The 27,585-nt window shown below is 47.2% G+C and overlaps 1 protein-coding gene across 3 annotated transcripts in view; it reads left to right on the forward strand.

The window, feature by feature from the left end:
- Positions 1–27,585, forward strand: part of VDR (vitamin D receptor) — a 77,905-nt gene that overhangs the window by 31,780 nt on the left and 18,540 nt on the right. For all 3 annotated transcript variants that reach the window (XM_080660733.1, XM_080660734.1, XM_080660732.1), the window contains 4 exons: positions 8,581–8,711; positions 16,182–16,366; positions 16,602–16,722; positions 20,163–20,334. In XM_080660733.1, coding sequence (XP_080516859.1) covers positions 8,581–8,711; positions 16,182–16,366; positions 16,602–16,722; positions 20,163–20,334 — 609 coding nt within the window. The remainder of the gene's footprint in view (positions 1–8,580; positions 8,712–16,181; positions 16,367–16,601; positions 16,723–20,162; positions 20,335–27,585) is intronic.

Here is a 27,585-nt window from a genome sequence, read left to right on the forward strand (position 1 = left end):
TTCCGCATGCTCGTGCGTCTCCGTACCTCAGCCTTTTGCAGCTCCTCTGAGCCTCAATGTGCTTTTCTCTTTCCTTCTAATTGTAGAATTTCCACTCAGCCAGCTTTCCTGTGGTTCTGGATGGTGTCTGTTTTGTCTTTTAAGTTGTAGTTTTGATATTGTTGTGCGAGGCAGCAGTTTAGGTGTTTACCTATGCCGCCATCTAGGTTTCTCCAAAGGCACCTTATTTAATACATACTGTTGATTTACTAACATTGAACTTATGTCTGAACAAAGCTTATCTAACATGTATTTTCCCTGTAAAGCACACCACAGCTCTCTTGCACTTAGGAACACATAGGTCATCCCAGCAGGTCCAAGACTCACAATCAAAGTGAAGTGTGATTATGAAGGCTGGACAGTTCTATTGCTGTATGGTCAGGATTTAGAGACTGTTGTGAGCCAGTCCTCCTACAAGCTAATTCATGTTGCTCCTGCTTCCTGCTCCTCTGGAATACATGAACATCCTCAGAGAAAGATGGCATGTCCAGTGCATGGGCAGGCTTATAGATGGTTATATGTCTTGGCTATACACTGAGTAGCCAGATTATTATGATCTCTGAATGCATAATAATCTGGCCACTTAGTGTATATCCTATATAATAAAAAGCTAATATGCAAATTATCCCCTCGACTAGGAGTTTGACCAGCAGGCAGGCCGGCCAACCATCCATGTCCCCTCCCCCTGGCCAGGCTGGCCGGACCCCACCCATGCACAAATTCATGCACCAGGCCTCCAATATATATATACACACATATATATGTGTGTGTGTGTGTGTGTGTGTGTGTGTGTATGTGTGTGTATATATATGTGTGTATATGTGTATACACACACACACACACACACACACACACACACACACACACTGAATGGCCAGATTATTATGTTTTCAGAGATCGTAATAATCTGGCCACTCAGTGTATGTTAACGACCAGAGCATAAGTAAGGGCCAGAGGGGAAAATATGTGGGTCTCCTGCAAAGTATATTATGTAGTGGATGACCTATAGGGGTGCATGAATCTCTGGTCATGAAAGGCTCTGTCCAGGCTCTAATGTAAAGGGAATGGTGTAAAGGACAGAGAAGAAAACCAGAGGGATCCCTTGATAGAGAGATTGAAGATTATGGTGAAGTTTAAGAGGATGTCCTGGAAGGCGAGACTGAGAAGCAGGTCACTGTTTGCCTCTCCATCTTGTTTTCTTTCTTCCTGTTAACCTCTCCTTAATCAGAACACTGTGAAGCTGTATGTTTCAAAGTGCCAAGTGAACAAAGGTAGTGTGGAGAAATGCCTTCTCAATTGCTAGCCCTGAAGTTCTCAGGGGCCTTGTCAGTTATGGGTCTTGTAGAGTGCAGGGGGGCAAAGGGAAGGCTGATGAGGATGCAGGAACACAAGATATGTGCTTTCAGGAAGTTTTCCCAGGTGATATTTGTAGAAGCTGTGATGTGAAGGGAAGCAGAGAAATGGGGCAGGTGTCCAATGACTTAAAACTCAAAGTGCTTAAATGTCAATGGGGTAAATAAGTAGAGAGGGGGGCGAGGAGCGGCCGCACAGGCCATTCAATGGGCACAAGTGAATGAGTCACCAGGAAGTCAGTGTTGCTGGGAGAACTTTGTCCAGGTCAGCTTGGCACTGGCCTCCCGCCACAGCTGCTCAGGAGTGTGAATGGAAGAGAACAAGGGTGGGGTGGGCACTTTCTCTATGGATGGGCTCAGAGCGATGTTGGAAGCTTGGGTAGAGAAGGCCAGAGTATTTGGAAAGGGAAGATCACTGGAGTTGTCAGGAAAAGCCGCTGCAAAGAGGTGAGGAAGACCTTACATTTCTTTTTGGCCAGTGTTTTGTTTCTTTAGGAACTCAGCACTTTTCTCAGGGCGCACTGGCATGAGTCCACTCTGCACTATGGTAATGTAGGGCCAGCAGAGAGAACGGCCAGATGTTACCCCACACTTCCAAGCCGCACAGCTCAGGTATGCCTCTGTCCCATGGCTTGTGAGTCCAGAGGAGTCCTTTAAACATGCTTTTGGACTGTTGGAGGCATATTTTTGAGTGCTGCTCTCTCTGTGACTGAGATCTGGGAGATTCATGATAAGGACCATATTATGTAAGAACCCCAGAGGCTTTGGAATCAAGCAGAACTTGACTCTAATCCCAGCTTTCACACTTACTAGCTGTGTGACATGAAGCAAGTGATGTCACTTGGGCCCCTTCTTATCACCTGGAAAATGGGGATAATCCCTATTCTCGAAGGGTGTTGAGAGCCTTGGAGATAATATGTGAAGGACTGGCATGAGAAGCTCTCAGTAAGCAACAATGATTATTTCCCTTTTCAGTATCTTAGTTTCTGAGAACAGGGCATCCTTTTCTCTCCTCTATCATGGACCCTGGAACGCCCGTGACTGTGACTGTGATGTATCCGCAGGGATCTCTGAGAAAAGATGCCTGCACAGAAGTTAACTATCAGGTGTGAAACTGGCTGGTGCTCAGGGAAACTGGACAACTTCCACAAGGGCTGCGGGTCTAGGACATCAGGAGCAGCAACATAAAAAGCAGCAGCATGTTTGAGCCTCTGCTGCTGCAGAGCCCTGGTGTTGGCTCCCAGTTCTCAGGTTCTCACTGGGATGGTGCAATACTGCCTTCTACAGCTGCCGGCAGCACTCCCTCCCCCTGCCTCTCCCTGCCCTCGAGTGAGTGTGTACTTTGTGTCCAGTCCTGTGTCCTTTACTTCATCCTTACACCCTCTCTGTACAGTTGCTTTCATTTTACAGATGCGGAAACTGAGGCCTGGGGAGATTAAGTAACGTGTCCAGGGTTGTGTATTAGGATTTAAACCCAAACAGATCAATCTAACCAAAGCTGTACTTCTTTTATTTTTTTACTAGGGGCCCAGTGCACGAAATTCATGCATGGGCGGGGTGTCCCTCAGCCCAGCCTGCACCCTCCCCAATCTGGGACCCCTCAAGGGATGTCCGACTGCCTGTTTAAGCCACTGGGATCGGGCCTAAATGGGCAGTTGGAAATCTCTCTCACAATCCAGGACTGCTGGCTCCCAACTGCTCGCCTGCCTGCCTGCCTGCCTGATCACTCCCTGCCAGCCTGATCGATGCCTAACTGCTCCCCTGCTGGCCCAATTGCCCCTAACTGCCCTCCCCTGCCGGCCTGGTCACCCCTAACTGCCCTCCCTTGCCAGCCCGGTCGCCCCTAACTGCCCTCCCCTGCCTAGCCTGGTCAACCCTAACTGCCCTCCCTTACCAGCCCGGTCGCCCCTAACTGCCCTCCCCTGCCTAGCCTGGTCAACCTTAACTGCCCTCCCTCCCTTGCAGGCCTGGTCACCCCCAACTGCCCTCCCCTGCCAGCCTGGTCAACCCTAACTGCCCTCCCTTGCCAGCCTGGTCACCCCTAACTGCTCTTCCCTGCTGGCCTAGTCTCTCCCAACTGCCCTCCCCTGCAGGCCTGGTCGCCCCCAACTGCCCTCCCCTGCAGGCCTGGTCACTCCCAACTGTCCTCCCTGCAGGCCTGGTTCCCCCCAATTACCCTCCCCTGCAGGCCTGGGTCCCTCTCAACTGCCCTCCCCTGCAGGTCTAGTCGCCCCCAACTGCCCTCTGCCAGCCCGGTCACCCCTAACTGCCCTCCCCTGCTGGCCTGATTGCCCCCAATTGCCCTTCCTTGCAGGCCTGGTCCCTCCCTACTGCCCTCCCCTGCTGGCCTGATTGCCCACAACTGCCCTCCCCTGCCAGCCATCTTGTGGTGGCCATCTTGTGTCCACATGGGGGCAGCTATCTTTGACCACATGGGGTGGCCATCTTTTGTGTTGGAATGATGGTCAATTTGCATATTACCTCTTTATTATATAGGATTTATTTTGGGGGGGAAACATTAATAACCAAATTTTAATGAACTCCCACTACAAAGAACTTCAGCAAGAGGGGAGATAAAGTTCAGTGATCTATTAGTAAACATTTTTAGCATAACAGTCTTTGCAACCAGATACTTTAAAAATGCAAGCTTATAAACACCGTTGCTCTGCGTTCAACTGGTGTCCACTAAAAACAGGATAATAAATGGAAATACATGTTCGTATAGCATTTCCACAGGAAATGTTCATATTTTCATAATGTTCTAAATCATTGAACAGTTACATATGCTACATGAACTAAAACACAGGTATTCTTTATTGCATATTTCAAAGTTGGGAAGAGGATCTATCCAAAAGCTTAAATAAAGTTAGTTTTTAGACCTAAGCTGCCTCGGCAGTGTGTATTTTTGAGCCAAACAATGAAAAAATACCATTTCTCCCCTTAAATAAAAATCACTTTGTGCTCCTTTTAAATTATTACATAGTTATAGTGGGTGGTAGATTTTTTGGTTTTAAAAAAACAAACGCCTGTGTATTTTTGTTTAAGATGCAAACAGTTCAAAAGGACATATTAGTGAAACAGTAAGTCTCCTTTTCAGCCCAGTTCTCAGGTCCCTCTCTCCTCCCCAGATTTTTTATATAAAAGTGGGGGAGGGGCAGGTATATTCCATTCGCCATTCTGTGTCTTGCTTTTATCTGGTGAAGAACACTTCTTCAAGCTTGTTCCTGTTCCAGCATTCCCCCTGTGTCCTGCCCACAGCCACCTCCTTCTGTGTGCTGCACTCGGCCTCTGTGACCAAGGCTCCACTGCTGGGCATCTAGGCTCTGTCCTCGGCTTCTCGGCGCCGCAGTAACCACCCTCTGCACGTTATCTTGGGGCCCATGGGCTGAATTACCCATAGGATGAATTCCTGGAAGTAGATTTACTGTGTTAAAGACTCTGTGCCGTTTACATGGTGGTAGATATTGCCAAACTGCCCTCCAAAAAAAAAGGCCTGTGCTCTTTGCTACATTGTTAACCTACCTTCTGTTAAAGTTGATTTTTTTAAAATCACCTGCTGAGAACGCTTGGGTGCCACCACAGACAAACAGCCATGTAGATTCCACCTGTCAGACCACATTGGTCTTTCCTGTCGGAAGCTCCAGCCACCAGGCTCCTGTATCCAGACCAGGTTCTGAGATTTCTGTGACACTCAGAGCAGCAGCAGAGACAAAGCCCAGAGCTGGTACTTGGCCCCAGGCTCAGGTTTTACAAGTTGTGTCTCTGCTGGCAGGGTCATCTCCTGGCAAAGGACCCTGCTGTCCCAGGCCCGAGCCCCAGGCACTTGATGCTTTTGTGAACTGCTTGTCTCTCGTGCCTTGATGAATTGGTCTCTGGCATGAGATTTGGCCCATGTCCTCTCTCACCCCTGACTTTCTAGAGATGGTGTCTATATTTAGCCCTGTTGCACCGCCCCTACCCCCTTCCTGAACTGGGGTATAATTGCCAACCGTCCAGAGGATGACAGGGTCCAGGCTCCGAGCAGCAAAAGCTACAGGCTCCCATGGAAACTCGAGGCTCTCGTTTCTCAAAACTGAACCAGCTCACAGGCAATCAGTGTTGGGAAGAAGGCAGGGCAGGGTGTGCATCTTCAGGACAGAGCACAGAGCCAGGCCTGGCCAGTCTGGCTGCCCTGACTTCTCGTGGGCATAGGCTAGATGACAGCCACAAATGTGGAAGTGTCCTTAGACGGCAGGAGAAGAGCGAGGACGTGGAGCCCGCGGGACCTGTGTCCCGGCAAACAACCGTGCTGGGCCAGACACACCTGAGGGGCAGCTCTGGGATCTGGGCTCCAGGAAGGACCTGGGGCTGCCTGTTGAAGTGGCGAGGGAGCTTTCCATCCCCCAAAGCTGACCCACTCCAGAGCCTGATGATGCTCCAGGTGATGGGTAAACTCCATCTTCCCTGCTACCGTTCCAGGGCCTTTAGAGGAGCATGGGAAGAGCTGCTTGCTGTGTTTTTTAAATAATAATTGAAGAGCTTCATAAGTTTATAGGTGACTTTCTGCATTGCTCAAATAATGCAAGGTTGGTGAGTGCTGGGACAAGGTGTGGCAAAGAGTGAAAAGCATGGGTGGCATTCTCACCACAGGTCTGGGCCCTGCTGTGAGATAATGTGCCTGGCCCGAGGACTTTCAACATTTTGCTTTTCTCCCTCCCTTTCTCTTTCCCTTTTCCCTGCCTCCTCCTTCTTCCTCTTCGTTTCTCCTTCCTCATCTTCTTCCTCCTCCCTTCCTCTCAATACTCCTAGGCTTCATACTGCAACTATAAAGCTGGAAGCAAGGGCACTGTTTTTTCCACAGCCGGGGCTGGCCAGAGGCCTTGGCTCATGTGTCTGGAGGGCCCATGGCCCAGAAAATGAACAGGAAGATCGCTGAGCCTGACAGGGCAGTGGGTGGGAGGTCATAGCCCCTCAGCCCCGGCGGGGGGGGGGGGGGGGGGGGGGGGAATGACCAGTTGCAAAAAAAAGCGGGGGGTAATGAGAGTTTGCTCTGAATTAAAAACTTCTGGTCTTTGAGTAGATTTAGAGAATTATGGGCATTCTGGGGTCTTGAGCATTTGTGGTAACAGGTGGAGCCTTGAGAACCGCAAAGTGGAAAGGAGTAAATGGGGGGGGCAGGGGGCGGGACGGGGACCAAACTCACATTCCGGAGTGAGGGAGATGCCCTATGGTGATGACAGCATGTCATTCCGGGGTAGCCCTCACAGTGCCCAGAGTATTTCCACTCTCCTGTCCCCCTGGAAAGCTGCTGGGAGGAATGGGAGCTCAAGCAGAAAGTTTTCCCATTTCCATAAAGGTGGGCAAACACCTGCTATACAGTGTTTCCCTATCAGGGGTCCTCAAACTTTTTAAACAGGGGGCCAGTTCACTGTCCCTCAGACCGTTGGAGGGCCGGACTATAGTTTAAAAAAAAACTATGAACAAATTCCTATGCGCACTGTGGGCCCGGGACGAGTCGGCTGCTAAGCAGGACAGGCAGCGGCACCCAGCGGGCCGGATAAATGTCGGCGGCGGGCCGCATGTGGCCCACGGGCCGTAGTTTGAGGACGCCTGAGTAGTCACCGCAGGGGCAGGACACGGCCTTGGGTGGCCTGGCTTGGGGCTAGACCACCTCCAATAGCCCAGGGTCCTCCACCTCCCTGTGTAGCCCGGGCTGCTGGTTGGCCTCAGGTAATGAGGGTTGTGACAGGAGGGACAGGGGCCAATGCCAAAACCAACAACAGCTACTCCTGTACCACTGGGTTGTCCTTCACCTTGACTGTGCACAAGGGTCAGCTGTTCGGAGCCCCTTGCCTGTGGGCTCAGCTTCATGGAGCACATTGAGTTTCTGGGGATGAAATACCACCTTCAATCCAGGAAGCTAAATGCTGAGCACCACATCCCTAAGGATTCCAACATGGGAGCCTTCACTTCTTGCTGAATAGCCTCACTGATAAGTTTCTTTACATCAGTGGTCCCTTCCATGAAACAAGGGGGTGCACTAACAGTCTCTGGGCCCCTGAGAGTCTTAGGGACTATGACTGCCAGCAGAGCTTGTCCTCTGGTCTCTTCTCCCCTATCTCTAGGGTCAGGTTGGCTTGGCCCCCATGTGTCCATGTCAACTGATTGTGTTTTTCCTGAACCTCCTGTACGTTCTAGTGAATGTGAACAGTGAGTCATTTTTCACCAAGAAACATGAGTGTGTGACTTCTGGGGAAGATGATGTCATCAGCTCATCTCCAGGAAAAGGAGAAGGTCAGGCCTGGGCCTTCAGTTCTAAGGCTTAGCGCCTCGGAGGATGCTACTCAGGGAGAAAATGATTCTGCCATCATCTTTCCCGGCTAAATCCCGCCACCTATCCTGGGGGAAAAGTGGGGCCTCCCCTTGCTGGGACTGGGAGGCGGGGGAGTGAGAAGAGCCTCTAAGACACAGGTGTGGCCTTGGTGCAGCCTCCCCTGATGGTTGGCAGCGGGAGAGGAAGCGGAACCAGGAAAATGAGTTTGCACACATAGATACACGTTTGCAGTGGAGACCAGGTGGGTGTTGGCTTCCTAGCTGAGAACCTTTGACAGTTTTCTGTTCTTACAGAACCTTTGTTTCCTTGCCTTTCAGAAAACCAAAGCCAGACCTTAGGGGCCCCCCGCCACCCGCTCACCTGGCCCCTTCTCCTTCTGGACAGATTATGTCTATGTCCAAAGCTATGGTTGGGCCTCTCCTCCCTTCTCCTGCGCCTATGCACACGTCTTTCCCTGGATCGGGGATGCCCTACCCCAGCCTTCCAGATCTCTGGACTCTAGGAAGTAAAGGCCGAGACTAGCATCCTCACCTCTCAAAATGGCTCTGAAAAAGCAGTGAAGGCTACTTTGCAGATTTCAGTATTTAAAAAAATTTTACTCCGTTAATTCACCCATGTATTTCCTGTGTAATTAACAGAAGAGTGAGGGGTAGAGTGCTGTAGAAGTAAATGAAGCAATGATGGGAGCAGAGCAGACAGGGAGGAGGAGGGCACGGCTGCCACGGTGGGGGGCGGGGAGGTCACTGAGTGTGGCCCAGTCCTCTGGGGGAGAAATGTACATCTGGGGCCTCGTGGGCAGGTTCCTGCTGTCACAGCAGCCAGGACTGAGGAGCTGGAAGGTGGGTGACCCAGTGGGGATGTGTCCTCTCTTGGCAGACGCAGCATGAAGCGGAAGGCGCTGTTCACCTGTCCCTTCAATGGGGACTGCCGCATCACCAAGGACAACCGCCGCCACTGCCAGGCCTGCCGGCTCAAGCGCTGTGTGGACATCGGCATGATGAAGGAGTGTGAGTGTCTAGGGGCCAGGGAGGGAGTTGGGACGGGACTGGGGGCAGAGGAATCTCTGGCTGCTGTTTATGCAGGTTTGGCCAGAGAGGTGTGCCCACCCTTTCCCCATAGCTGCTGGCATCCTGGCATCTGGGGCCAGCAGCCTGGGGAGGGTGGCCAAACCGCCAGAGTGAAAGCCTCTGTGTGTATGGGTCTTGGAGGCCAGGAGGAGCCCTCCAGTGAGGCTGGTGGGAGGGAGAGGCCAGGTACTGCCTTCCTGAGCTCCCAGGTCAGTCTTCCTCCAAGATGTCATCACTGTGCTCACATCTCCCTGGATCCGAGGGGAAAGAATGAGGCTCAAGGACCCCAGGGTGCTTTGGCCTTTGGGAGAGGGGCCTGCTGTGGTTGGGGTGGGGAAGAGTGGTGGGGAGAATGAATGTTCAGAGCCTGGCTGGCATCAGGGTCCACCCCACCCCAGCCTTCCAGCCTCTCTGGCCCTAGGAGCAAATCTGAGGGCTGGTGCCCAGGGGATACTGGGTGGAAAAATTCTGTGAGGGGAAGCACTGGACTCTCGGATGACCCTCTAGATCCAGACAGAGAAAGAGAAGCAAGCCTACAGGACATTCTGTCCAGCTCTGGGGTGGGAGGAGTAGATCGGTGGGGCAGTTTCAGATGTTCTGACCCCTGGACTTTGCATCTGAGCTCTGGTACCAGTTACTTGGTAACCAGAGTAGACACTGAATTCAGTAGATCCTGGGAGGGGCTAACCAGCGCGCCTTCGGGGGCTCAAGGCAAGGGCACTGAGCTGGCCTGGGCATGGGTGCCCTCTGTACATTCAGCCCCTGCTTTGCCACTTGCTCACTCCTGTCTGCAATCTGCACTCGACCGTGGGACAGGGCCTAGGCCCTCCAGGCCATAGGCCTGAGGAGGCTGGGGAGGCGCGGGCGCTCAGACACAGGTACCCCTGGAGGCCCTCCTGGCTATGGGACTGTTTATTTGGGGGGTAGTGGGGAGCAAGTATAAGGAAGATGTATCTGGAACAAGAGGAAAAGTCACAGTACAGAGCTAAGGGGATGGGAAATTTCTTCCTTGATGGGAAAAAACAATCTCCGTTGTTGAGAAACAGGCAGCGTGGAGGCCCTCACTTGGGGCCCCTCCTCAGGCCTTGACAGGGTCCCCTCTGGCAGGTCTCAGCCCCTCACTCCTGATCCCAGCTCCCCAGACAACATTGGCAGCCCTGGAAGGAGTTTCCAGGCCCTGTTCCTCCTCGCCCCCACGAGAGCCTGCAGGCCCCGACATGCTCATCGCTCCGTGCCCAGGCCCCTGCCCCGCCCGGCTCCTGTGTTTATCCTGGAGCGAGCAGTCTGCAGGCCTGGGTGCCTCCTGGGCTTCTCACGCGCTGGCTCAGTACGGCCTGCTCTGTGTGAGCCGGTGCTGGACACCAACCAGGTGCAGCCGCAGCCCCTGCTCCGCCCCCTGGGAGTGTGTGCGCAGCCTCCAGGGCCAGGGAGACTGGGTTCTATGGCTCCAGCCAACCAGGAGCAGCACAGAGTAACACCGCTGCGATTCGGTAAGGCTCTGCCGCAGAAGTTCCGGTCAGGGCCGGCCTCACTGATATCCGGGAGGCCCCCTCCTGTGTCTCAGGGGAAGGAGATGACTAACCGCTTGCAGCAAGAAATCCTCTGAGCCCCATGAAGGTCAAGCTATCAGGATTGGAGTCAGAAAGCAAGTTGAGACTCGACTCCAACTCCGAGTCCCCTCCTCGATCCCTCTTGGGCCCCACGGAGAGCATTGCAGCCATAGTGAGGAGCAGACCTTGAGTGGGTCAGGGGACCCCTGCCCAGGAGCACCATGTGGTGGGGCCAGCCAAGAAGTGGATCCTCCCCTGCCCCCAATCAGCTTTGTGCCTCAGCCATGCCAACCCTAGCCTCAGTCCTCCCCAATGGAACCCCGTGTCCCTGGTTCTGCTGTATGCCCAGTGTGGCCCATGCCCACCACTCTCTAGATGCCAGTGCAGGGAGCTACACTGAGTTAGGGATGGACCCCAGAGCTCCACTTAAAATAGAAAACTTGGCCCAGCCAGGTAGTTCAGTTGGTTGGAGCATCACTCCATACACCAAAAGGTTGTGGGTTCGATCCCCAGTCGGGCATGTTCAGGAGGTAACCAATTGCTGTCTCTCTCTCTCTCTCTCTCTCTCTCTCTCTCTCTCTCTCTCTCTCTCTCTTTCTCTCTCCCTCCCACCCTTCCTCCCTCTAAAATTAATAAACATATCCTTGGGTAAGAATTAAAAAAAGAAAAGAAAAGAATAGAAATCTTGGTCTAGCACTAAGCTCTTAGGCCACTTCCTGGAAGGGAAGGTCTTCCAGGGACAGGTGTGGTCCCTGCCTTGGGGCAGCCCAGCTTTGGGAGGCCTGTCAGCTCCTGGTCATGCCCCTGGACCCAGGAGTTCCCAGTCATATCCCTAGGATTGCTGCTCATTTATCACCAGGGCAGGCTGTTGCCCCAAGGCCTCCCTCCTAGAGGCAACTGAGTGTCAGCATTTGTAACCATAGGACACCCGGCTCCCTAGCTGCAAACCCAGGTCCCTTCTGATGGGGCAATGGAGGTGGCCCTTCCCTGGAGGAGGCTAGGAAGGGGGAAGGGATGAACCTGGGAACAAATGTTTATTGACCACCTACTGATGCCAGATATGTGTCAGAAACATGCATTATCTTGTTAAATTCTTCGATTCCTAAATATGTAATTACCATTTAAGATTCAATAGATGAGGAAATTCAGAAGAATTAAAAGAACATGCCTCTAAGCTAATAAGATGATGGTGTGGGCATTCTAACCGAGGTCTGTCTGTTTCCAAAGACCAGACCTATGGGCTCCAGCCCAGCACAGCCCCCAGGTATCCCCAGTGGGTCAGAACTCCTTCATCATGCATTTCCAGGCACTGCCTAGGGCCCTACTGATGAGCTGAAGAGAACTTTGTCCCACTGAAATCTCCCTTTCTCTCTCTTCAAGTCCTAGTTGACTTTATGTCCTTGGAGCCCAAGAAATTTCATAGTTGAGTTCTTGCTTCTTGTAGACCAGTCCTACACAGAAGTACATATTCTGTTAACTTGTTTAACATGTTTACAGTTGTGTATCTTTTGCACCCAGCATTAGCACAGAACCTGGCACATAGTAGGTGCTCAATAAATGCGTTGAATGATTGAATGTTAGCTTCCCATTTGCTTCTTTGTACCACTACATCTCCCACTGGTCTATAGATCAAGAAGATCCCCCAAACCTGATATTATCTGTGTCATTCATTTGGAAAACCTTTATGTCTCCGTCCCTGATGTTAGGCCACCAGTGACAATTTGAAATGTTTTTAAGTTGTTTGTGCTTTCAGATCTTGCCTCCCTAACTTGAGTCTCTGGCATGGGAATAACTTGCCCAAAGCTATTTTCTCACTCAGCAAGGAACTTAGTAGGAGTAGAGAAAAGCTACTAGGAAAGCATACAGGTTTCACAAAATCCATGTACAGCAGATTTTCGAATAAGTTTTATTCAACGTTGCTTCATTATAACATTGATGAAATGTTGTAGGAACTAACTCTTATTCACATCATTTAGGATATGGTAAAACAGTTTTTGGTATTTGTCATTTTGCTTAGTTATAGACTCTTTACACATGCTAGGTAAGGACTTAACTGCACATCTCATGCACTTTATTCTTTGGAGAGCCCATCAAATGCTCTTTCAGAACCTATTTGCTCTTATTCTAGGTCAGTGGCTTTTAACTTCAAGAAAAAAATGTCCTCCTACATGATAGTAATGGCATTTTTAGTAGCAATTCACTGAGCAAATGATAATCTCCTACGGAATTAATAGCCCCTTAAACAAATGATGTATTTCATAAATCACAATAGTATCTGCCTATGTGAGAGACTTATGATTTATTCAGTCCCCAGACAATGTGGCCTGGAGGGAGGCCCACGGATTGGTGGCCCCTGTTTGAAACCAGCAGATCCCAGCATTTCTTCCTCTGGGACTGCATGAAGGTTGGTGGTCCCTATTGATACTAGTGATCCAGAGGAACAGTGTCATACGATTAACATTGAATCTTCTTAACTTTGTCCTTTCGAAGTAAATCACTTACAAACTTTGCTACTTTAATTAATTTTTCATACTCTTCAAATGGGTTGGAACACTTTGTGTGTTCAATGCTGAGGACCAGGGCCCTACTGAGCACTTAGCCAATTCTAATCAGAGGCCGTATGAGTTCCTAGATACCTCTCCCCCCTCCTAGAACCACCCTGGCCTGAGATGAATGCCAGCCCCACCACTTGTTAGCTGTGTGACTGAGCAAGGAATATAGCCTCTTGGCCTCAGTTTTCTCATCTGCAATATGGGGATAATAGCACCTGCTTTAGGTGGTTCTTACAAGGACTAAATACATGTGAGTTAATATGAGAAAACAAAACCACACTTAGAATTGTACCCAGTACATAAAAACCTCTATATATTTTATCTATTTTTATTGACACTTTTTTATTGCAAAAAAAACTTGATCACCGGAATTTCCAGCTCCCAACAGATTTGAAGTAACTCTTCAGGGGAGAAGGCACACTTCTAGGGGCAGGCAGCGAAAGGAAGAGACAACACATAGTTTAACAGAGAGAGGGAGACCGAAAGCCATGGAAAGCGGCACAAGAAAAAAACCATAGCAGGCTGAGTCATGCAGTGCAGGGAAACAGCCCTGAAGAATTCTGAGGTCATAACCTTGTTCCTGCAAAGTCCAGTAATTGTTCGGAATGATGCCTCTGAATCATCAAGAAAAGATTACATGATGTTACAGGTGTTCTGTTACAGGGTATTCTGTGTTGAAAATATTTCAGTAACAATGATTTACATAAAAAGGTAAGCTCAGCTCAGTATCTGGTGGACTGGCCTTCAGCGTGTGTATACCTGACATTGTAGGGTACATGCAGTATTGGTGCATCTCTCACAGTCCTTTCCTGGGCCCAGGGCAATAGCACATAATAGGTACAGCCAGTTTTGATGTGTTGGAATCCAATATATCAGACTATTGAACACGTACCATGGCCAGAAAGCTCCACTGAGCTAGCCTTTATGGGGGAAACAGGGATTATAAGATGTGGCCCCTTGCCTTCGTCAGTAGCCTATAGTTCCAGTGAAGGAGACCTTGAACTTCTTAGGTTCTCTCTATACAGGCATTTATTGCACACCGTACTAACCATAAATATTACAGAGTGGAAGGCAATTGGGTGCCAATGTATGTAGGAAAAACGAGACATACCACAGGATTAAAAAAGGAGAGGTCAGTGCATATCCAGGCAATCAAGAAAGGCTTCATGTAAAAGACAGCCAGCTGTACGCTGGGTGCAGAAGAATAGGTAGAACTTGCACAGCTACTGGGGAGACAAGATCCAGCTGGACAGGCGTCCAGCAGGAGTGGAAATATGGTGCCAAGAAGGAGCAGGTCACATTCACGGTCAGCAATCCCAACACGACTAGAGCGGAAGTACAGCCACAGGCACTGGGGAATGAAGTTGGAAAGTCAGGAAGAAGCAAAATTGTGGAGAACCTTAACGTTAGTTTGCCCGTGGTAAGCAATAAGGACCCAGGAGAACTTTCTGAGCAGGAGAGATATCATAGAACCACAAGGACTGGCCTAAGCCTGTGGACACCCTGGCATGACGGGCAGAGCCAGCCCCTCCAGCTCCAGTCTCATCACTCCTCTGGCCACCCCTCGGGTGAGCAGGGAAGACCAGACACTTACTCTTGGGTTCTCCAGGCTAGAGCCTGGCACCCTGCCTTGACTGGGATGCTCCCTGCTCCCACTCCACTTGACCTCTTGGGGTCTGAGCAAACACCCTCTGTGGGAGGATAGTTGGCAGCAATTCGGGCAGGTGAGTCAGTAATCTGGGCGTGGCCTCCTCCCAGTCCTCCTCTTAGTATGGCTTACCTCAGCTGTGGATGGAACGCGCCATCTTTTGCTGCAGGCATCCCTTTTCTGTTGTGCCTGAGGCTCTGGTTGCCCACTCCTACCACCATAAGCTTTTCCGCATCCCCCACCAACTTCTCTCATCCTCCCCCCTCCTGAATCGCCTGGGCCAACGGGCCTTCCTTGAAGCCTGGAACCCACCCACTCTGAGGTTCTGGTTGCTTTCCCTGCTCTTGTGAAACTCCCCAGTTCTGTGGGCAGAGGCCTTGGCAACACCAGCACGGAGCAAGTAGCTACAGGCCGCGGGCCCCAGTGCCCACTTCTGCCTTCAGCTCTCGGCAAGCCCCGCCAGGAGGTCTGTTTGCCTGGCTTCTGTGCCAGGCATCCCTGCTCCCAGCCCCGCCCTCCAGGCAGCTGCCCCAGCACCACCCCGAGCCCCTGCACAGCATGAAGGGGTGTGAGTTCTCCCCATCTTCAGATACTTGGATAGCAGCTGGAGAGAACTTCCCAGATTAGAACAATGAGGTGTGGTTGTCGGGGACTTCTAGAGGACTTGAAAACTTCCTCGGGCAGAAATTTCAAGACTGGACAGGCTGGGGAGGTATTGTTTTGCAAGGAACCAAAGATGAAAAGTCTTTCGCTGCTGGTCAGAATAGATCAGATGCCTGAATTCCATGCCTGGAAAGTTGGATGTAGGAATGGCCACATGGGATCGTCTTCTTAGCACCTCCCAGCTTCCAACACTGTGACTGTCCCCACCGTGACTCATTCACCCTCTCTTCCCCCTGATGTCTCCCTCAGGATCGGGGAATATGGGGAGGGAGAGAAGAGGGGGAATTAATGTTGAATGAGCAGCTGCTTTGTGCTCAACATGCATCACATTCAGTTCTCAAAGCAGTCCATCTTTCCAGGCAGATATTTTACTTCGCCACCCCTGAACACATTTTATGGAGGAAGGAACAAAAAAAGGGGGACTTAAAAGAGATTGCATGGTCCAAACTTGTCATTTTAAAAAATATATTTATATTGATTTCAGAGAGGAAGGGAGAGGGAGAAAGATAAAAACAATGATGAGAGAAAGTCTTTGATCAGCTGCCTCTGGCACGCCCCCTACTGGGGATGAAGCCCACAACCCAGGCATGTGCCCTGTCTGGGAATAGAACCACGACCTCCTGGTTCATAGGTTGACACTCAACCACTGAGCCACACCAGCTGGACCAAACACAAGCCCAGAGAGTTCAAATAGTTTGTCCAGATGCATACACCATGTGCGTGAGAACCCAGCCTCTCTAATGTCCAGGCCATCCACCTCTCAGATCCTCCTTTCCTCCTCTTTCAGGTGCCTGCCTTTTCAACATAGAAAATCCAATTTTCTACCAATAGAGTGGGTTTGGCCTCCCCTGAGGCAGGAACTCCCTTCCCCCTTCCATGAGCTCTGAGTGTGTGGTGGGGGAGGCAGCCCTCCCATCTTGTGTCTTTAGAGACCAGAGGAAGGTTTCTTGGAGGAGCTGCAGGCCCAGCCCTCCCAATGCTCCCTTCCTGCCCACAGTCATCCTGACCGATGAGGAGGTGCAACGGAAGCGGGAGATGATTCTGAAGAGGAAGGAGGAGGAGGCCTTGAAGGACAGTCTGCGGCCCAGGCTGTCAGAGGAGCAGCAGCACATCATCACCATCCTGCTGGATGCCCACCACAAGACCTACGACCCCACCTATGCCGACTTCAGCCAGTTCCGGGTAGGCCGCCCACTGGCCCTGAAGGATGAGCCACAAGGGGATCCTGGGCACGGGGAGAGGGCCAAGGCCTCCCAGTCCAACGGGGAGGGGCAATGGAGGTTGCTTCGTCCCTCTCACTTTAGGGAGGCCGCCCCCTCCCATGGAACTTCCTTAAAGCCATCCTGTCGGAGATGAAGGCCAAAGTAGGAAGGTGGCCTGAAATGTGAGCTTCTGACACTCCATCTTTCCCTTCCAGCCTCCGGTTCGAGAACCTGAGGGTGGAAGCAGCCATCTGTCAGGGCCATCCTTGAGACACATGCCCAGCTTCTCTGGGGACTCATCCTCCTCCTGCTCAGATCAGTACACCTGCTCCCCAGGTAAGCGGGACTGCACACCTCGCTCCCTGGTGAGCAGGGTGAGGAGCCCAGAGCTTCCCCACCTGCCTGTCCGAGACTGCCAATGGGAGGATGGTCCTGTCACACTGTGGGCCACATGGTGTCTTCAGAACAGGTAGAACTCAGAACAGGCAGAACTTGCCCAAGGGCCCACGCTGGGAAGAGGCCAAGCTGGGGGTCCCAGGCAAGGTCTGCCTGCAGGAGTCTGTTGCTACTCCCTCTGAGCCAGGCTTCTGCCCCTGGCTCCCTCCTTGGGGGAGACCTGGTTCTTCTATTTTGAGCCTGGGCCCTATGGGGTTTTTGTTTAGTGTTTCCAGTTTTATTGAAATACTAAAGGCCCCGTGCACAAAATTCATGCACTTGGGGGGCGTCTCTCAGCCCAGCCTGTGCCTTCTCATAGTCTGGGAACTCTCAGGGGATGTCCGACTGACAGCTTAGGCCCGCTCCCTCCGGGGAGCGGGCCTAAGCCTGCAGTTGGATATCCATAGCGCTGCCACAGAGGTGGGAAAGGCTCTCACCACCGCCGCTACACTCACCTGCCGTGAGCCCGGCTTCTGGCTGAGCGGCACTCTCACTGTGGGAGTGCACTGACCACCAGGGGTCAGTTGCTCAACACCAGAGCTGCCCCCTGGTGGTCAGAGTGCATCATAGCGACCAGTCGTTCCACCATTCGGTCAATTTGCATATTAGCCTTTTATTATATAGGGTAATTGACAGATCACATTGTATAAGTCTAAGGTATACAACATAATGATTTTATATATAACAAATGAACATCTATCACCTTACATAATTACAAAGATTTTTTGTGTGTAATGAAAACTTTTAAGATTTACTCTCTTAGCAACTTTCAAATATTCAAAACAGTATTGTTAACTATAATCATCAGAGCCTGAGCCTTTTGGAAGGTGGAATTTGGCATGGAAGGGACCCCTTGCAGCCAACTTTACCCCTGAATCCTGGGGGACCATTAAGGCCATAGAGGACCTGTCACCTCCAGCCCATCCTTTCTTTTATTCTTATGTGCTTTTTTTCTGCCTTCCTCTTCATCTTCCTGCCTCACCCTCCCCTGCTCTTGTCCTGCATCCCTCTACCTCTCAGCCAGCCCCAACCCTGCTGCCCTCTGCCTGGGGCCTCCTCTCCCTCTGCCTGGGGGAACTAGAACCCTTCAGATTCACTGATGAATATAGATCCCAAATCAATGACAGGTGGCAGGGGTCCCAGTGCCAGCTGGATAGAGATGGCAGTGGAGCCAGACATTGTGTCTACCCACCACACTAATCTCTGCACAGACTGACCAACCCTCCTGGCCCCTCACCTGGGATTCTGTCCCTCTCATTTGATGGCATATTTCTTTGCATCAATGAGGGTCCATTTGCATGTCACATTTGCCAGTACTTTAGTTTTTAATAATAATTTTATATTATTTAGGAGTTTTGATACCCTCTTATAAGTTAATTGATTTGAGATGCTCACCCCCCCCATGGCATGACCAATAAAGCATATGTTTATTTAACAATTCAAGCTAGTTAACATTTTTAATTTTTTTATTATCATACAAAAGTAGTACATGTTCATTGTAGATATTAAGAAAATAAAAACTAAATTATGTACACACACACACACACATACACACATACATACACTAGTGGCCTGGTGCACGAAATTTGTGCACGGGGGGGGGGGTGTCCCTCAGCCCTGCCTGCGCCCTCTCCAATCTGGGACCCCTCGAAGGACATCCTACTGCCAGTTTACAGGTATCGAGCCTAAACCAGCAGTCAGACATCCCTCTCACAATCCAGGACCGCTGGCTCCTAACCGCTCACCTGCCTGCCTGCCTGATCACCCCTAACCACTCTGCCTGCCAGCCTGCTCACCCCCAACTGCCTCCCCTGCCAGCCTTCTCACCCCCAACTGCCTCCCCTTGCTGGCCTGCTGGCCCCCAACTGCCCCCCTGCCTGCCTGCTCACCCCCAACTGCCCCCCCTCCTGGCCTGATCGCCCCTAACTGCCTCTGCCTCGGCCCTGCCACCATGGCTTTGTCCAGAAGGATGTCCGGAAGGTCTCCCTGTCTAATTAGCATATTACCCTTTTATTAGTATAGGTATAATCTTTAACCCTACTACCCATTTAATCACTGTTAGCACTGTGATGTATCTCTCCCATTTTGTAGTTTTAATTTATGTATTTTAAATAAGTTTTTATTGATTTTATTTTTTTAATATGTATGTATTGATTTCAGAGAGGAAAGGAGAGGGAGAGAGATAGAAACATCAATGATGAGACAAAATCATTGATCAGCTGCCTCCTTTACGCCCCCTCTCCTGGGGATGAGCCCGAAACCCAGGCATGTGCCCCGAACGGGAATTGAGCCATGACCTCCTGGTTCATGAGTGGATGCTCAACCACTGAACCATGCTGGCCGGGCTGTTCTTATTGATTTCAGAGCGAGAGGAATGGAGAGGGAGAGAGAAATATTAATCAGCTGCCTCCTGCAAGCCCCCTACTGAGTACTGAATCCATAATCCAGGCGATCTTTAGGTACATTGGGCGATGCTCAACCAAATGAATCACACTGGCCAGGACTCATTTCTTGAAAAACTCACATATGCATATTCAGAGATGGAATTGTGCCATACACAGTCTGGTACTTGGCTTTTTTCTCACAATAATGCATTGTATCATATTTTCACTCAGTATACATCCAGAATATTATTTTTAAAGGCTGGATGGCAGTCTGGGGTATGAATGTACAATAACATCTAAATCCCCTACTATCAGATATTTAGATTATTTCCCAGCTTTTCATTAAGATAACAGTATACTTGTTGCTAAATATTTGCACTTATTGGGAATGTCTTCCTTATGATGAATTCCTGGAAGTGAGAGTACTGGTTAAAGAATATGCATAATTGTCAATAGCTTGCGAGCTGACTTGTGAAGATTGGTGCCTCCTTTAGTGCACAAAATTGCCTAGTTCCCTGCATCTTTATAACTATTGGTCTCAACATCTAAGCATGTTTGTTTCTAGTTTATAGGTGAAAAGTGTAGAGGTTTTATGTGACAAATTTTTTTATCACTGGTGAGGTTAAACATTGCTTCCCACAGGTTTATTGGTTCCAAATTAATTTTGATTTAGCAGCATTAGGAACAACACACAGAACATAAAATCTTGACTTGAGAAAGTCTCATTTTTGGAGTCTCTGTGACTTTTGGTTTTACTGCCCTGCTCTGCTGAACAAAGAGACAGGGGAATCCTAGAGGGAAGCCTGGGCTGAAGAGTGAGCTTGGGAAAGGTAGTCACTGTGGGATTCCCAACTGGCCCAGCTGCCAGGGCACAGGAGGCCCACACAGGGCCCAGCAGGAGGAAGCCAGGCTCAAGTATCCTTAAGGAGTTCCTTTTCTTCCCTCCTCCTTCCTCAGACGTGATGGAGCAGGCCAACTTCTCCAACCTGGATCTGAGCGAAGAAAACTCAGATAACTCTTCTGTGACCCTAGACCTGTCCCAACTCTCCATGCTGCCCCACCTGGCTGATCTGGTCAGTTACAGCATCCAAAAGGTCATTGGCTTTGCCAAGATGATCCCAGGATTCAGGTAAGAAGATTTGGGGACATCTGGGGAATAGAGTTAGAATCCTGGAGTGAGTTGCAAGGAGGCTTGAAGATCACAAATCACTGCTTCCCAAAATAGAGAGTGAGGCCCTACCGCAGACCTCTTAAGTCAGAATCTCTGGGCTAAGCCCAGGGGTCTGTATTTTAGGAAGTGCAACCCTCCAGCATTACTTGAGAGAGCTGTTCATGCCCCACATTCTGTAGATGATGAAACAGAAGCCTAGGAAGGTTTAGTGGCCAATGCCAGGACTCCCAGTGATGGAGCCCGTGGGTCAGAGCCAGGTCTGGAACTCTTAGCTCACTGCTGTGTCCACATAGCTGGCTTGGGCTTAATCCTCATAGAATGCCTTTAAATTAAGCCCTCGTTAGCCCTCCACACTCAATTCTGAAACCAGGATGAAGTGGTAGAGGGGAGAGAGGGTTGGGCATGAAGACTTGTAAAGGTGTTTAGGAGTCCTAGAGGGAGACAGATTTACCAACATTTAAGATCTGGGCATCCTTCACCCAATATACCCTTCACCCAAGGCCATTTCCTAACCATACTGAGACCTTTTTGCACAAAAGGATATGTATAATGAGTTCTACTGGAGTAGAGATCCTGTTATGGATTCATTCATACAAATTTCTTTCACTCATTCAAGTGTGTTTTTGTGTGTGTGTGTGTTTTTTTAATTTCTTTATTGATTAAGGTATTACATATGTGTCCTTATTCCCCCATTACCCCCCCACCTCCCACTCATGACCCTATCCCTCTGTTGTCTGTGTCCATTGATTAGGCTTATATGCATGCATATAAGTCCTTTGGTTGATCTCTCCCCCTACCCCCACCCTCCCCTACCTTCCCTGAGGTTTCACATTCTGATTGATGTTTCTCTGTCTCTGGATCTATTTTTGTTCATCAGTTTATGTTGTTCATTATATTCCACAAATGAGTGAGATCATGTAATATTTATCTTTCTCTGCCTGGCTTATTTCACTTAGCATAATGCTCTCCATCTCCATCCATGTTGTTGCAAATGGTAAGAACTCCTTCTTTTTTACAGCATAGTATTCCATTGTGTAGATGTACCATAGTTTTCTAATCCACACATCTGCTGATGGGCACTTAGGCTGTTTCCAAATCTTAGCTATGGTGAATTGTGCTGCAATGAACATAGGGGTGCATATATTCTTTCTGATTCGTGTTTCTAGTTTCTTGGGATATATTCCTAGAAGGGGGATCACTGGGTCAAATGGGAGTCCCATTTTTAGTTTTTTGAGGAAACTCCATACTGTTTTCCACAGTGGCTGCACCAGTCTGCATTCCTACCAGCAGTGCACGAGGGTTCCTTTTTCTCCGCATCCTCACCAGCACTTGTCATTTGTTGATTTGTTGATAATAGCCATTCTGACAGGTGTGAGATGGTACTGCATTGTTGTTTTGATTTGCATCTCTCTGATGATTAGTGACTTTGAGCAGGTTTTCATATGTCTCTTGGCCTTCCTTCTGTCTTCTTTCGAAAAGTGTCTATTTAGAACAGTTGCCCATTTTTTGATTGGGTTATCTTCTTTTTGTTAAGCTGCATGAGTCCCCTGTAAATGTTGGAGATTAAACCCTTATCATTGATATCATTGGCAAATATGTTCTCCCATGCAGTGAGCTTTCTTGTTGTTTTATTGACAGTCTCCTTTGCTGTGCAAAAGCTTTTTATTTTGATGTAGTCCTTTTGTTTATTTTCTCTTTAGTTTCCATTGCCCTAGGAGCAGTATCAGTGAAGAAATTGCTTTGGCACATGTCAGAGATTTTTCTGGCAGTGGATTCCTCTAGTATTTTTATGGTTTCTCGTCATATGTTTAAGTCCTTGATCCATTTTGAGTTAATTTTTATGTATGGTATAAGTTGGTGGTCTAGTTTCATTTTTTTTGCATGTATCTGTCCAATTTGCCCAACACCATTTATTGAAGAGACTGTCTTGACTCCATTGTATGTTCATGCCTCCTTTGTCAAATATTAATTGAGCATAGTGATTTGAGTCGATTTCTGGGTTCTCTATTCTATTGATTCTTATGCCAGTACCAGGCAGTTTTGAGAACTGGCTTTGTAATACAGCTTGAAATCTGGTATTGAGATCCCACCTACTTTGTTCTTCTTTTTAAGGATTGCTGTGGCTATTCGGGGTCTTTTTTTATTACAGATGAATTTTTGGAGAGTTCTTTCTAGGTCTGTGAAATATGCCATTGGTATTTTAATGGGGAGTGCATTGAATCTATAGATTGCTTTGGGTAGTATGGACATTTTAATGATGTTGATTCTCCTAATCCATGAACATGGAATGTTCTTCCATCTGTTTACGTCTTCCTCTATCTCTTTTTTCAGTGTCCTGTAGTTTTCTGCGTATAGGTCTTTTACCTCCTTAGTTAAGTTTATTCCTACGTATCTTAATTTTTTTGGTGCGATGGTAAGTGGGATTGCTTTTTTAGTCTCTCTTTCTGTAAGTTCACTATTGGTGTATAGAAATGCCATAGATTTCTTGGTGTTAATTTTGTATCCTGCTACATTGCCAAATTCATTTATTAAGTCTATTAGTTTTTTGATGGAGTCTTTCGTGTTTTTTATATACAATATCATGTCATCTGCAAATAAGGACAGCTTTACTTCTTCTTTTCCAATTTGGATGCCTTTTATTTCTTCTTCTTGTCTAATTGCAATGGCTAATACTTCCAATACTATGTCGAACAGGAGTGGTGAGAGTGGGCATCCCTGTTTTGTTCCTGTTCTTGGGGGAAATAGTTTTAGTTTTTGCCCATTGAGTATGATGTTAGCTGTGGGTTTATCATATATAGCTTTTATGATGTTGAGGTATGATCCTTCTATTCTCACCTTGCTGAGAATTTTTATCAAGAAAGGGTGTTGGATTTTGTCAAATGCTTTTTGTGCATCAATTGATATGACTATGTGATTTTTATCTCTCAATTAACGTTAATTGATTTGCGGATATTGTACCATCCTTGCATTCCTGGGATAAATCCCACTTGGTCATAGTGTATGATCTTTCTGGTGTAGTGCTGGATCTGATTTGCTAGAATTTTGTTGAGGATTTTGGCATCTATGTTCATGAGGGATATTGGCCTGTAATTCTCTTTCATTGTGTAGTCTTTATCTGGTTTTGGTATTAGGGTGATGCTAGCTTCATATAAGGAGCTTGGAAGTGTTCCTTCCTCTTGAATGTTTTGGAATAGTCTGAGGAGGATAGGTTTTAGTTCTTCCTTGAATGTTTGGTAAAACTCCCCTGTGAAGCCGTCTGGCCCCGGGCTTTTGTTTGCTGGAAGCTTTTTGATGACTGCTTCAATTTCTTCCATAGTTATTGGCCTATTGAGATGTTTAGATTCTTCCTGATTGAGTTTTGGAAGGTTATATTTTTCTAGGAATATGTCCATTTCCTCCAGGTTGTCTAGTTTGTTGGAATAGAGTTGTTCAAGGTATTTTTTAACAATCCTTTGTATTTTGGTGGGGTCTGTTGTTATTTCACCTCTTTCATTTCTGATTTTGTTTATTTGGGTCCTCTCTCTTTGCTTCTTGGTGAGCCTGGCTAGAAGTTCATCAATCTTGTTTATCCTTTCAAAGAACCAGCTCTTGGTTTTGTTGATCTTTTGTATTTTTTTTTGTTTCAATGTTGTTTATCTCTGCTCTGATCTTTATTATTTCCTTCCTTCTGCTTACACTGGGCTTTTTTTGTTGCTCTCTTTCTAACTCTTTGAGTTGTAGGGTTAGGTAATTTATTACCATTGTTTCTTGTTTTTTCAGTAGGCTTGTAGAGCTATGAACTTCCCTCTCAAGACTGCTTTCGCTGTGTCCCATAGATTTTGGATTGTTGTGTTTTCATTGTCATTTGTTGCCATGATGTTTTTTATTTCTTCATTGATCTCTCTGGTAACCTAGTCATTATTTAATAGCATGCTGTTTAGTCTCCATGTGTTTGATTTTTTTGGATTGTTTTTATTGTAGTTGATTTCCAGTTTTATGCCACTGTGATCTGAGAAGATGCTTGATATGATTTCTATCTTCTTGAATTTGAAGAAACTTTGCCTATGACCCAACATATGGTCTATCTTTGAAAATGACCCATGTGAACTTGAGAAGAATGTATATTCTGTGGCTTCGGGGTGAAATGTTCTGAAGATGTCAATTAATTCCATCTGGTCTAGTGAGTCATTTAGGATTGATGTTTCTTTGCTGATTTTTTGTTTAGAGGATTTGTCCAATGGTGATAGTGGGGTATTAAAGTCTCCTACTATGATTGGATTGCTGTCAATCTCGCCTTTGATATATCCTCCAGGAGTTTTTTTATGTATTTGGGTGCCCCTGTATTGGGTGCGTATATGTTTACCAGAGTTATTTCTTCGTGTTGGATTGCTCCCTTTACTATTATGAAGTGGCCTTCCTTAACTCTTGTTATGTCCCTCACTTTGAGATCTAATTTGTCAGATATAAGTATTGCTACCCCAGCTTTTTTTCCATTTCCATTCGCCTGAAAAACCTTTTTCCATTCCTTCACCCTCAGTCTGTGTGCATCTTTTTTTCTGAGGTGGGTTTCTTGTAGACAGCAGATATATGGGTCGTGTTTTCTTATCCAATCTGTTACCCTATGTCTTTTGATTGGGGCATTTAATCCATTTACATTTAAAGTTATTATTGATAGGTACTTATTTGTCGTCATTTTTATTCTTTACCCCTGTGTTCCTTCTTCGCTTCCTATTTCTTTTTTTTTTTTTTTTTTTTTTTTTTTTTTTTTTTTTTTTTTGCAGCAGACCCTTTAGCATTTCTTGCATTGCTGGTTTGGTGGTAATAAATTCCCTTAGTCCTTTTTTGTCTGTGAAGCTCCTGATTTCACCTTCAATTTTGATTGACAGCCTTGCTGGGTACAGTATTCTTGGATTCAGACCCTTCCTTTGCATGACTTTGTATATTTCATTCCATTCCCTTCCGGCCTGATGAGTTTCTGTTGAGAAATCAGTCACTGGTCTGATGGGGATTCCTTTGTAGGTAACTTTCTGTCCCTTTCTGACTGCTTTTAAGATTCTTATTTTGTTGTTGGCATTTGCCAATTTAATTATAATGTGCCTTGGCGTCGGTCTTTTGGGGTTCATTTTGCTTGGGACTCTGTGAGCTTCTTGGATTTGTGTGGGTTTTTTCTTCCCTATATCAGGGAAATTTTCTGTCATTATTTCTTCAAACAGGTTTTCTATTCCTTGCTCAGTTTCCTCTCCTTCTGGAAGCCCTATTATGCATATGTTGTTTTGTTTCATGTTGTCCCAAAGTTCCCTTAGGCTCTCCTCCTGCTTTTTAATTTTTTTTCTAGAAGCTGCTCTACTTGGGTATTTTTTCCTACCTTGTCTTCTAGCTCACTGATGTAGTCCTCTGCTTCTTCTAGTCTATTCTTGATGCTTTCTATTGAGTTCTTTATAGCAGTGATGTCATTTTTCATTTTTTCTTGGTTCTTCTTCATTTCCTCTTGATTCTTACTCATATTGTCGAATTTGTCTTCCATTCTTTTCAGCCACCTTATGACCATTACTCTGAATTCTTTCTCTGGCAGGTTGCTTGCCTCCATTTTGTTTACTTCCTTTTCTGGTGATGCCTGCTTTTCTTTCATATGTCGGCTGTTTCTTTGTCTCCCCATGGTCTCTCTTCTCCGGGTGTCTGGTTAGGTAGTTCTCTCTTTCCTGCATTGATTTAAAGGCACAAAATACAACACAACCAGGTACAACACACAAGGCACTGAACAGAAATGTATTCACGATATTAATAACCCCAAATAAAGGTGACCACCAGAGAAAGGCAAATTAGGGGATAGGAGAGAAAGAAGAAGAGAAGAAAGGAAAAAAAAAAAAGAAAGAAAGGAATGCCAAAATGAAATTTGGAAAAGGAAAAAAAAGTAAGAGAGAAAAGAAAGAGAATAAGAAAGAAAAGGGTAACAAACTATATATATATATATATATATATATATATATATATATATATATGGAGAAAACTTCAATAGAACAACCACTAATCCCAGCAAATGCCAGCAACAAGTACCTGGAGATGAATACAAACTACAAACAACAACTAATATCAAGTGAGGCGAGGGAAAACAGAAGCAAAAAACAAAGCAAACAAAAAAGCAAAACAAAAAAAAGAATAAGCAAAACAATCTCACAAACAAGCATAAAAAATCGATATACTCAATATTCAAGCAAACAACAACAAAAGGACAGAGAGGAAAACAATTTTTTGGATAGTGAAGACAGAGAAGAGAGAGGTGTGTATGAACTCAGAGCAGGGGATTGGAAATTAGATATATAAGTAGGGTGAAATTTTAACAGGGGTAAAAAGAAAGAATAGGGATAATCTAAAGCAGGAGAAGGGTAAGAGAAACAGGACAACAAAAGGGGAAAAGTTAGGAAGAGAAAGATGGCATAAAGGTAGAGTTGAGGTAGAGTAGAATGATGCTAAAGGAACGATGAAAATAGAATGTAGAACACTAATCTCAAAGTCAAATAAAGAGAAAATAAAATTACAGTTTTTAAAAAAAAAAAGGTAAAATAGTAGTAGTAATACTGATTGAAAATAAAAATGTAATAATTAAAAAGGTAAAATCAAGTGAGGAAAAAAGAATAAAAATAGTTTCTTAAGTAAAAGATGAAAAAAATAAAAAATATAAAAATAAAATGTGCAATAGTGAAGGTCATTCACTTGCTCTATTGTTCTGTTTAGCATGCCTGTTTCCCAGTCAGGACAGTATTGCAGTTACCTGCGTTCCACTGCTCCTCAGTCTTGTAAGCCAGTCCTTATTTTTAAGCAGGCAGTGTGTCTTACTCTCTTGTATTCCTTTATTTGTGTTTACACAAGAGTCAATTTGTGATTCAACCCCTGGGTGGCAGTGTTTCTGGATTGACCTCCGTGTATATAGGTCCTCTCTAGCCTGTGCTTAGATCCTTCTTTCCCTGTGGCACTCAATATGGGTTTGTGGGAGTGGGCTGCCCCAGAGCTGGTTCTCCGATGGTCACTCCCCGCTCTGATCCCCAGGTTCCAGAAAAACAACTTTCCCCTGCAGTCTCCTAGGGTGTCCCCAACTGGGTGATCCCAGGCAGAGGGCTCAGCAATAAGAAGCAAGAATTTAAAGAGGAGAAAGCGCAAGTGTGCAAACTCCGGGGCTGTGTGCAAGTTTGTGCAGTCCTTCCTCCCACCCCCCCCCACCCCGCCCCATGTCCA

This window comes from Plecotus auritus (genome assembly GCF_963455305.1).
Source record: "Plecotus auritus genome assembly, chromosome: 3".
Taxonomy (NCBI): Eukaryota; Metazoa; Chordata; class Mammalia; order Chiroptera; family Vespertilionidae; genus Plecotus; species Plecotus auritus.